The sequence below is a fragment of the Myripristis murdjan genome, chromosome 7 (genome assembly GCF_902150065.1).
Source record: "Myripristis murdjan chromosome 7, fMyrMur1.1, whole genome shotgun sequence".
Lineage (NCBI taxonomy): Eukaryota > Metazoa > Chordata > Actinopteri > Holocentriformes > Holocentridae > Myripristis > Myripristis murdjan.
In genome coordinates, this window is record NC_043986.1 from 29,319,015 (window position 1) to 29,331,002 (window position 11,988).

General features: G+C 42.3%; 1 protein-coding gene across 4 annotated transcripts in view; it reads left to right on the forward strand.

The window, feature by feature from the left end:
• LOC115362217 (solute carrier family 41 member 1-like) overlaps window positions 1-11,988 on the forward strand; it is a 40,310-nt gene that overhangs the window by 15,203 nt on the left and 13,119 nt on the right. For 3 of the 4 annotated variants that reach the window (XM_030056063.1, XM_030056062.1, XM_030056064.1), the window contains exons 7-11: window positions 291-435; window positions 1,585-1,664; window positions 4,358-4,492; window positions 5,353-5,501; window positions 6,809-9,693. In XM_030056063.1, coding sequence (XP_029911923.1) covers window positions 291-435; window positions 1,585-1,664; window positions 4,358-4,492; window positions 5,353-5,501; window positions 6,809-6,982 — 683 coding nt within the window. In that variant the 3' untranslated portion in view covers window positions 6,983-9,693. Of the gene's footprint in view, window positions 1-290; window positions 436-1,584; window positions 1,665-4,357; window positions 4,493-5,352; window positions 5,502-6,808; window positions 9,694-11,988 lie in introns of those variants that run through there. The other variant, XR_003928477.1, reaches the window with a different exon arrangement.

Consider the following 11,988-nt stretch of genomic DNA (forward strand, 5'->3'; position numbering starts at 1 on the left):
ACACAAGGTGGCAGCAACAGTCAGGTTTACATGTCGAATGCCTTCCCGTGTCTCAGACAGATGACCAGGGCCTATGTGTAGGTGTTCGTTTGAGTGTAAGGGATCACGCCTGGGTGCTTGTCAAGAGTGCATGAATTTTGTCCGTGGCACCTCTCCCCTACGATGTGGCCTTCCTAGCTTAGATAGATTTTGTTCACATTACTGGCCATTTTACTCAGTGATGAGCACTGACAAGAGATGATTGACCAGTTAATCCACCTTTTCCTCACTACTTCATCTCTGTCCCGCAGATGTGTGGTATCTGTCACCCCTGGTGTGTGTGGTCTTCCTGGCTCTGATCCCACTGTGGGTGGTGGTGGCCCGGCAGAGCCCTCAAATCAGGGAGGTTCTCCGCTCGGGATGGCAGCCAGTCATTGTAGCCATGTCCATCAGCAGGTACTCACACACACACACACACACACACACACTCACACACAGAGGGCAGATAAATTTATTTTACCACCCACACAGATCACCTATCATCTCACTAAGTTATATTATAAAAATATTGTACAAGTATCATTGAAAATATTGTACGAGGTGCATCACAAGCAGTAAATCTTTTAATACACACATTGATTGCATGGATTGCATAAGGAAGAAAGGAAGTGAGACACTTGTGAAATTTTTTAACTGTTTGATGAAGGCAGGTGATCGGCTAAAGAGCCAGAAAGCTGTAATCATATTTAAATAAAATCAACATTGGTTACAGTATGTCCATACCCCATCTCACATCTAAGGAGGATTTTTTACGTTGTATTTTTAAAGGAAGGGATATTTTAAAGACATAGCGGTGTCATCACTTGAAGGTAACTCACTTTGGCCAATTGCGAGGAAGCCAACAGTGGTTCCTAAGGCGGATTAGAAGATCTTTCTCAGCTACCTGCAGTCAAACATGGTACAATATTAGTGAGATTCTTTGGTTTCAAGAAAGGAGGAAGCTACCGTTCAAATAAGCCAGAACAATGTCTTCATTACAAATGCGTCACAGGACTGTGCAGAATCTGTACATGTTTTTTAATTGATTAATAAGACCTTTGAGATCTCAACCCGGTTTGGCAGTCTTACAGTGTGCAACCAAAGCAAGCTGGCAAAGATACAGCGAGTAAATTACAGACGAAACACAGAGACAGTTGTCTGAGATGTCCGTGCTCCAGAACAGAGTTAAATCCCGGCAAATTCTGGCCGACCCCTCACATCCCCTAAACTGGGAGCTTGTTAGGCACTATAGAGCGCCTACAGCCTTGAGTTATTTTTCTCAAAAAATTCCCTATTCTGCACAGTGTTGCTGATGAATTCTTAGTGTACATTTTTACCCACTCTAATCTCAGCAGTCAGCACTTGAAGCTCAGTCTTGTCTTGTGTTCATTTGATCGATGTTGGATTGGTGCCGATTTTTGCCCTGTATTGTAGTGGAAGTAGTGGAAGTCTTATCTTATTTTGTCTCGTCTCGTCTCGTCTTAAATCTAAAGTCTTCACCTTACGTTTTAAAACCTGACAAAAGTCAAAAGTTGCTCTGATTCTGGCTTTGTGTCTGATTTCCAGTTTTGGAGGCCTTATACTTGACAAGACTGTGAGTGATCCCAACTTTGAGGGCATGGCCGTCTTTACACCAGTCATCAATGGTAAGCTGAATACTATTTTAGGCTGAACAAGGTTAACAAGAAGTAATAAATCCAGCAGGCAAAAGACAGACTGGGTTTTAAATGAACATTTTAGCCATTTAGTGGACGTTCTTTCCCAGAATGACTAACAGTGAATGCAAAGTTAGAGTATGATTCATTTTCTACATCAAGGAAATGGCAAGCAGCTGAAAACGGTGCAGAGGTCTAGCTTGCTTTTCTTTAAAAACACATTAACAGTGTAGTATAGGCCTATACGGTTATTTATTCTAATGCTTACGGTAGCTTTTTCAACTTCATCATTTGCATTGTTTTAGCCTTTCCTCGTGCCAGGAATGTGCTATTGTCAAGCACCATCAGTTTCAATTTGATTGCTGTGCAGCCCCATTCCAAATATTAACCATTACTGTCATTTTTACACTGACACAACTTACAAACCATGCATAAAATTCAATATAAAACATAACGAGCCAAGTTCGATCGGTTCTTCTGGATGAAACAGCCCTGCTTGTGAACTGAAGGCAGATACAGTGGCCTACACAAAGGAAAGCTTTAACCTCTTGAGCTCCACCAGTCCCATCTGTTGGATGCGTCATTACAAACACGTGCTGTGCAGCTTGGTTCGAACCCACAGAGCTCTGTGTATAAACGTGTAGAAAGTGATGCACAGATATCTGGCTATGTACTATTTGATGAAATGCTGCAGCTAGAAAACAATGGCATCTGGAGTTCCAAAATTTTGCTCAATGCAAGTGTGATAGAGCTTCAGTGATGTGTTGCAACCACCAGATACACAATGTGGATGTGACATTGTTGCACAATATGGATTTATGGATTTACTTACTTTAAAGCTACTTAAGTGGAAATCTAAGTGGTTAATTGGCTAACCTCCATAATTTAAATGGGATTACATGACATAATGAATCCATGGCTTTCAAACATAAGACACTCGTTAAATCACTAGAGATTAGAGGCAACTGAGATGATGAGAAACAGAGGGATGGAGAAAGAGAGAGATTTAGAGAGGTCAAACTTTTGGAATATGTGCACTGATTTTGTAAATTGACCCATGTGAGATCCCTCACAGTTAATTTGACTTTTGATTTGTGTGCAGGTCCTTGTCTCCCTGACTAAGTCACAATCAGGAATCAGAGGGAGAAACTATGAGGCCACAGGAGTGTAATTTTTATTTTCACATATCTGCAGAAATGTTTAGTTTCCCATAGAATGATGAAAATGCATCAAGACGTCCTGAAATGGAATAGAAAAAAGGGGCACATCTTTGGAATATGTGGTCTGGCTGCGAGGCGATGCATGCAGAGAGATCAACTGAGCATAAGAGTTGGAGGAAAGCTGATCTAAACCACTAATGGTGCACATCCAGTGTTTTACTGGCACGGCTGACAAGACGTTGAATAACCATGGTGTTCTATAGAGATGTGTCTCTCTCGCTGTCACTGTTCCTCATTTGTCTTTGTCTCAGTGCCTATCTTCCTTCATCGTCACGTTGCCCCTCTCTCTCTCTCTCTCTCTCTCTCTCTCTCTCTCTCTCTCTCTCTCCTCTCCCTCTCTCTCTCTCTGCTAACTGTTAAATTAGGCAATCTGGTTTGAATTTCCCATTTTCCTCACTGGCTTGCATTAACCAGTTTTATGCTTTTACTTAAGTCTTTTCCATTCCTCAAAAGAACATCTGTAGTGGTTTTGGAGGGACGCACTCGGATAGGTGTTTGATTAAGTGAATTAGGCACAAATATCCTTCGTCGGCACCAAAATTAAAGAGGGCTTTTGAAAAATAGTGGGTTTTGGAGAGCAGTTTTGGCTTTTGCAGAGATTTGGCTTTAAGGAGTGAGTGAAAGGCTCAGCTCACACCAGACTACGACAATTAAACCTTTGATACATCCTGTGCCATCTTGAGAGTGCACCACATGTCAGTCAGCACCATACGCCCTGTGCACGTCTCCAGGGGGAACACACTTAATGGGTTTTACACACACCAGAGTCTCATTTCACCAAAGGGCTGTGCAGCGTCTGACTGATTTACTTTCCATACCTTTTCCACACGTTGCTGCTCTTGTGTCTTCCCATGGTCTTGCGAGGAACTTCTGTCTTTTCCTCTCTTTGTCACATTTTCTTTTCAAATGCCGTGACTGCAGCCTGGGTTTAGCTGTGCCTTGGCCAGTGTTGTTTATAACAGCAGCCCCCACTCTCCGTAGATCCTGGGTGGATCGTGGCTGAGCCAGGCTCGTTTCATAACTTGGCCAAAGCTGTGTGCAGGCGACGACATTGGAAGATTAAGCGTTACTGATTCTAAACAGTGTGTTTACTGTCACTCGTGGAAAAGAACATCCTGTTTCAGTTGCTGCTGGTGACGTGAAAGCCATATCTACCTTGCAAATCAAGGCGACTGCGATGACATAGTCAGATAATTGGTTGTCTGCCATTTGTTTGGAGGGTCTCGGACACAACGAAACCCTGATGTTCTTGGGTCAAATCAAGCCACAAGCAGTGGATTCAAGTGGTGTTGGCTGATCATGATCACGGCTCATCTCAGCCAGACTGGACACCGGGCAATCTATTTGTTTCACTCACTCACTTTCTCACTCGTGCTTGCATGTTCGCCTACTCACTTGCTGTCACACTTGGTTGATTGCTCAGTCAATCAGTCAGTCACGTCTTTGTCCTCCACTCCCGTCTAGGTGTGGGTGGTAATCTGGTGGCCATCCAGGCCAGTCGTCTCTCTACCTACCTGCACTGCTGGAGCATCCCGGGCGTGCTGCCATACAAGATGAGGCAGCACTGGCCCAACCCCTGCATCACCTTCTTCTGCTCAGGTAACGCAAACACACTCCTTCCCAGGTAAAAATTTACTCGCTGGATGCATATCAGAAAGTGAACATCTACATCAAACTTAAGGCAAAGCTTTAAACCCATTGTAACTTATATTGAGTGCAACAGTGGAAGAGGCTTAAATTGCTCTAGATATACAACTTTGTAAGTAACTAATGCAACTAATAATAAGAGAGTCTGTACATTTTCTGCAACCAGAGGATCCAAAATTGATCATGACTGCCTCATGTCCGCATTAGTTGATCTAGAAACAGTAGCTGAGCTTTCAAGCAGCCAATCAGCTAGCAGTTAGCTAACTCTCCTCAGACAGGAGCTCAGCAATGTGTGCTGATCTGAATGCACGGAGACTGTTACAGAATCTGTGAACTCTGAAATGTCCAGTAGCTTCACAAGTATGACATTTAAGGCTGGCATCAAGCTTCAGGTGTTGAATGTGTTACCCCTGACGCCATAAGGTCATTTGTTTCCAGCCAAGGGAATCCATTACTGCTGCATTGTGTTGTGATGAAAGTGGCTGCATGCATTGGATTAATCGTACTTATTTATGAAAACACATGCTATCGACAATGAATAGTATGCTGTTACGCTTTAGGCCAACGCTGCCTAACAGTTTTCACGGATGAAACATATTGTCCGTGGATCAGAGGTGCAACAACAATGCCTGTTGGCCCAGTAAGTTTAATGTCAGTATGTTGGAGTCGAGGGGTCCTTGTGGAGAAGTCTGCAGCAATAAACAGTGCTTTATGGATTAAGTTGATCTTGGCACAAAGCTACAGGCAACATGTTCAGGAACATTCTCTGACTCCCAAAGCAAATGGATGCCTCTCCTTTGCACGTCTCCTAGGGGTGAACTCCAAGTCAGCGCGTGTGTTGCTGCTGCTGGTGGTCCCTGGTCACCTGGTCTTCCTCTACGCCATCTCTCTGCTGCAGGGAGGGGAGGCACCCATCACCATAGCCTTCACCATCTGCTACCTGTTTGCCGCTCTGCTTCAGGTAAAGCATGCACCTGGATACACTGAAACACTGTGGGCATTCACTTACATCCACATCACTACAAAGTATGGGAACAGACAGTTTACCATTATACCAGCCTTGCACTTGCTACACAATTCAAATATAAAATGGCAACCGTATCGCATAAACTCTGTGGCCCTTCAGAATCAGTTGACAGGGACGTTAAATGTACACAGGTTGGTCTTGGTTCATTGGTGCAGAAATGTATAAATAACTTTCACATGGCATGCAGCTCTTTGTGGAAACCTCATCAGAACATACCGGACGACTGACCTGTGTACAGTCTCATAAAACGTGGTTGCTGGGACCTGGAGCATAGCTGTGAAACTACCTGGACCAGCTGTTGGTGTTTCAGCAGCTTGGTGAGAACAGGCTGATTCCAGGCCAGAACCAAAAGTACAGCACACTCGTACAACAAAAAGACCTCTGTGACCTCCTCGACACTGAAGCGATCTGGGCTGCGTTTTGAGAAGAATGTCAGAATCTTTACAGATGCTTGAACATGCTGGTGGGACTGTACTGTCTTCTAACATTACACAAACCTTGGAAATATATGCTGCGACCTTTGATTGCAAGCCAACATTTCTGCCTGGCCAGCTAAAGTCCTCCGTAAACATGGCAACCGTGAAATTCGCATCTGATCAACATGGTGTTGGTTCAAATAAGTCTCACATATCATATCTGTTATACATCATTAGAGTCCAGACCCATTTAGACCTTGAATGAGTTCACTTCCTGAAGCTTCATGGAAAAGCTTTTGAACTGACTCACAACACATTACATGGTTACACAAAGAAGCACACATGCAGAACCACTCCACAGTTCTAAGCAGGTGAGCATTTACATGCTTGCATGAATACGGATGTACCAAGTGCTGGGTTTCAGTTTGTCCCAGAAACATCATTTCAACCGGTCCACAAATATTCAAGTGCTTTCCATCAAGTTTTTTATTCTGATTGGGTAGGACAATGAAATTTAAGACATCTCTAAAATCTTTATAGGTTCCTTGGTATCCTTGGATAGTGCGTGGCTTGCTGCAGAAAGTAAAAGACTTCTATGTCTTACCTTCCTTTACAAAGAGAGAGAAAAAGAAGAGGAAAAGAAGAATTCTAGACAAAATGCCATTATTTCTATTTAACATGGGAAGCTCCTTTCCAGTCTACTGAGGTGCTCATCATCTAAGTTCTGTTGTTCTTGCCTCGATCTTTGGTACTCAGCGTTCCTTACTGTTTACATGAAAATGTTTTGAATCACTGCTTTATGAATAATTTACGCTGTCCTTCCAGGTGGGCATTCTTCTGTACGTGGCGGACCTGATTGTCCGTCTGATGTGGAGGAGGAGTCTGGACCCGGACAACTTCTCCATCCCCTACCTGACCGCCCTGGGAGACCTGCTGGGCACCGGCTTCCTGGCCCTCTGCTTCCGCGGCGTCTCCTTGCTCCACAGCCTGGGTCTCTGAAATCTGCCCCCCCCACACACACACACACACCTCTTACCCTGAACTCTCAGCCAGCCACTGTCTTGTTGCACTGATGTTGTTTGATTTACACAGAAATGCTTTGATTGGACAAAAAAAGCATTTGATTGACCCTTGTCACTGAGCTGGCTTGTACCAAGAAGCCCACCCAGGTGACAAAAAATTCAAAGCTGCTCATTGGTGGAGAGAATTGTCCACCTCTGAGCTGATCTTCAGCAGAGGAATCTGTAGCCACCATGATGCAGTGTGACAGCATACAACCCACTGAATTCTGTATAGTTCCCTAGAAATGTTGATCAGCGGCCATTACTGTGAAACATTTTGGATCGTGTGTGTGATATCTGGTTGGACTTTGGGATAGACAACCAGTGGACTTACCGCAGTCCACATATGGAAACATGTGGACGGGCTATACTATGCATTCATGCCGAAGCTTGGGAAATGTTAAACATCAGCTGGAATCTTCTGTCAAAGTCGTGCCCTTTTAGACTAAACTGGGCGGAAGCTTTCCCACAACCCCACTAACTGGTTTCCATTTTACTTGAATTGATCGTTGTGCGGCGCTTTATGTGCTGAGAGTTTGAAAGTCCCATCAGGCCTATTCACATCATGTCTGTCTGTCAGAAACAAGGCTCTTTTTCTTAAAGTTCCTTCACTCAAGCTGGTATCTTTCAAATGGACGGGATCCATATCCATATCCATATCCACACCCATGTGTCAATGAGAGAATACACGTCTCTAGTGTGGGGACACTGTCTCCAAACTGCAACATGTTATGAAATTAGCAAGTGCAACTAATGCTGCCACACCTGTGAGTGATGGGGTTGGGTTTTTTTTCTGCTATTTCACATCATCGTAGCTGTTGCTCCAGGGTCTAAACAGCCGTGTTCCCAAGCACTTTACTGAGTTTGCAGGACCCAGCGGGATCCTAGTGGGAAAGAGCTGTGCAATTAATTGAAAAAATATGGAAAATGTCCATATTGCAGCTGCAACTGGAGCTGATTGTTGCTGTTTCGCTGTCCGGAGAGACTGCAGAGAGCCTTTCAGAAAGACCACCTAACTAGATATTCCAGCGTTGTGCGGTATACTAGTTTTATTCAAACTGAGCAAATGACAAGCAATAACTAGTTTTTTCCTCCGTCCACATTTGTGTCCAAAGGTATCACAATTTGAAGAGTAGTTTCAGTGTTCTACAAAATATTTACCATGTTTTGTTTTTGTGCTGTCAGCCAGTCTGAGAGATGACACAGATATCTTTCTCAAGTGTGGACGATCTTAACTCTTGAAGAATTGACAGTATTTGGAGACAGTGTTTTTATCATTCACCTTGTGTTTACAACGACTGTGTAGCCTGAGGATCCTGGGTAATCGCTCAGTACTTGATACTAACAGTCCCTTTAACAGAGGGGGTCCATGAAGCCTTACTGTTCTCATTATTAAAGTAGAATATTTCAAGATGCTATCAGAACCATAAAACCTCATCATTACAGCAGCGAGTACATGCACACACTATTCTTGATGCTAATTTATTTCACCTTTTTAGCTATTTGATATTTATTTGGTGTGTGTATCTTCAAATCCAAATTATGAATACCCCAGATTCAGTGCATGAATGAGAAAGTGCAAATATTGATATGAAAAAAGAACTGGAAAACAAACCAAGTACTGTATACTGAAGCATACTTGCTGATATATTCACGTTCCAGCTACAGTATGAAAGCCCCGACTTGAAACGACACCCCAGAGGTCACAAAGTGCACGGCACGGCTGGCACTGACAAATGTAGTCGAGTGTATCGCGGACCATGTCAACTCAATCATTTTGTGACTGCTGGCGAGTTGCACAAATTTTTAGGCTTTCGTCATCTCAAAAAGGGCATCCAATATCCAGAATAACAGTGATACATAAATATGTTAATGTGCATGCAAATGCACTCATGAAATGAACTGGAATGGTCTCGCTAGAAGTGGGACAATCCACACGATCACTGAAAAGATAGTGTCACCAAAATAGGAGGCGTCTGAAAATAACCTTGTCAGTAATTGATCTTTATGTGATGTATGTCAGTATTACTAGTGCTTTGCTAAAAGCTCTTCCTTGTCACACTGTCACACAGTAATTTTTACCCTAGAATCTCACGAAATAAAAAAAAAATATAGACTTGGAGATCGGTTTATTTCACTAGAGCTAATGAGATACTTTCCCATGATGCTATGAGAGTTAGGCCGCAGCTAAGCTTGTCTTGTAACAGCACACCAGTGTGTCTTAAATAGTACATGGTAGAAGAGTGCAAAAGCAGAATACCTGGATGTGAATTTGCACCAGTGTTTTAACAATACATCTAAGATTGTCTTGAACGCAAAAACAGCAACAACTTTGTCGTAAACTAGAACGTCCACCTCTGCAGCCGTGTCAGTGTCGACGAACTAGAAGCTTTATTTGAACTGTCCGTTTTTCATGCTTTGTGTAGGTGAAACGTACTTCAGTGTTAACACTGCCACTTTTTAAGTTTAGGGACTCTGTCAACACACGCTTTAAAACTGCCTTTTCTCCAGTACTGCTGTGTCACCTGAGCTTCCACGCCTGTCATGTCTTGTGTGTGTCGAGATGAATTGTGACAAATGTCTGATGAGTGTTCACGTGTTTTCTGTGGCTCTGGATAGTTCTATTTTAATAAAAACCAACAGTATAATATAATGAAATGAAAATGTTTTTTGGCGTCTTTTCTTTACAAGGTCTAACAATATCTTCAGTGCCATTGTTAGGCCAGCACTTGGGATCTTAAAGTGGGGATAATAAAGTGGTTGACGAAGGACCCTAAAACAGAAAAGGACATGGTGCAAACTGTTTGAAATCAATCGACATGTCTAACATGAGCGATGCAGACGTCAGTCATACAGAAGTCTGACATGTTACACATAGACTGAAAAAAATCCACCAAGATTTTTCTGGAGATGTAGGTCTGGAAAAGTTTCAGAATAGAGAATGTGAAGGAACCCTGCTTGAACTCGACTAAGTTTTGTCTGAGTGAGGGAAAAACAGAGGACACCACACACCGTGTTGCTGTTCAGGAACTGTATTTGGTGAAAGTCAATTCAGGAATAAAAAAAAAAAACAAAAACAAAAAAAACAGCCATCCAACCTTTACATCAGCAAGTGCACATCGGTTACATTCACAGTTTCGTGGTACAAGGAAGCTTGTGCATGAGTAATTCTCACTGATTGCGCTGTGTTCGCTGTCTCATAATGAATCACTGTACCCAGAGACACTTATGACTTATGAGAATAACTATATAGAAACAGATGGAGTGTCTCATCGTTCCTGATCGACATATGTTAGATCCCTTAAAGGAACAAGCTACTCTTTTGTGTTACTTGGTTATTTTCCAGAGAACAAAAGGATGAGAAAATGGAATGGTACAGTTAGTGCAGTATGTCATCGACCCAACAGGGAGAAAAAAGATGGAAGCACGTGATTGGGTTTTGGCAGGTCACAGCTTCTTGTACAATATGGCTTAAATAACATACTGAGACACTGGGAAACATTAAACACAAAAAACCCTGTAATCCATGGTCGCAAACACAGCCAGTTTGAAAAATAAACTGTGGCACAAGGTGGCAGGCTTGATTAAAGGAGAAAGTCACTTATAAAGACACAGCTTTTTACACACTACTCATACTCACATACAAATATTGCACTTTCAAAGCATGCCTAAAGGGATAAATGTGATCTTTTTTTCCCCAAATGGCCCTGCCTGGGAGTAGCCTGGGTTATGTTCAGCGAGTCTATATTTCAAAAGAAAGCTAAGAAACAACTTGCAACTAGAACATGTTGAGTTTTAAAAAAAAAAAAATGGTAATGTGGGTTGCATTTCTGGGCCCACTGGTGGCGCATTTTTCTCACTCTCATGGATAATTAACCAAATGTAGAGGATGTGATTTTGACATGTAATGATATATTACATCCAGATCCAAAGCAGCTAGAATATCAACAGTGTGAGTCCCTCTGAATCAAAGAGCAATGGCTTCTTTGAAGACATGCCACTTTGCCCCAGTATTCCACACTCATACAGGGAGGAATGAATCAGTCTCTTCAGTGAGAGCAGCCTCAACAGACCACAATGCAATGCAGCTACAAGATGTGATTTCTGAGTAATGGGCGCAGCTCTTGTTTTGTCTAGACAAACTATTTCTATGCTATATCTATCACTATTCTCATGGCTTTCTGCACCTACGCATACTGAAGGCAGCAAGTTTGCACCTATTCTGCGAGGGTTGTCAAAGGTATTCTGGGAAATGTAGGAAATCACTCACTGCAGTAAAAGCATATAAAGGTAGGTTGAGGGAAGGTTGATGCACCAGTGAAGGGAAATACCAACTCTTCATCACAAAATGTGACATGAATGATCAGTTGATGGTGCAGAATTGTGGTTGAGTAGCAGTGGGTGGTGCTTCCCTTTATAACAAGTCATTCAGCCACATATTCATAATCCTAACGTCATACTGTTCTTTCAAAATGTACAATATTCTTCCATTGCAGTGAGATAATTCCACTTGACCCTACTGCAGTGTCAGCAGGTTAGCAGGCAGAAGAAGGCGAATCATTCCACTAATATCAAGATAAAAAATTTGAACAAAAAAAGTGAAATTATCTCACATTTAAAGAGATGGTAAACTAATAAATTAACTAGTGGGATTTAATTAACAATTAATTAACAAGTGGGATATTTTCACTTTGCTGGACAGCTGGTCTTATCAGGGTCCAGACAATATTGTTACTCTACAAGTGGAACTAACACCCACCCAGCCCTGCTGGAATAGATCACTGTAGAAAATTACAGTTAGTAAGTAGTTCCTACTTTTGGGAATTCTAAAATCTTTGTCAATAATGAAGATACCACTCAAGAATAATACTAAATAAGAAAATCCACATTTTAGCTGGGTTTACCATCCCTTTCAAGAAAAAAAAAAAAAAATCTGACTTCAAT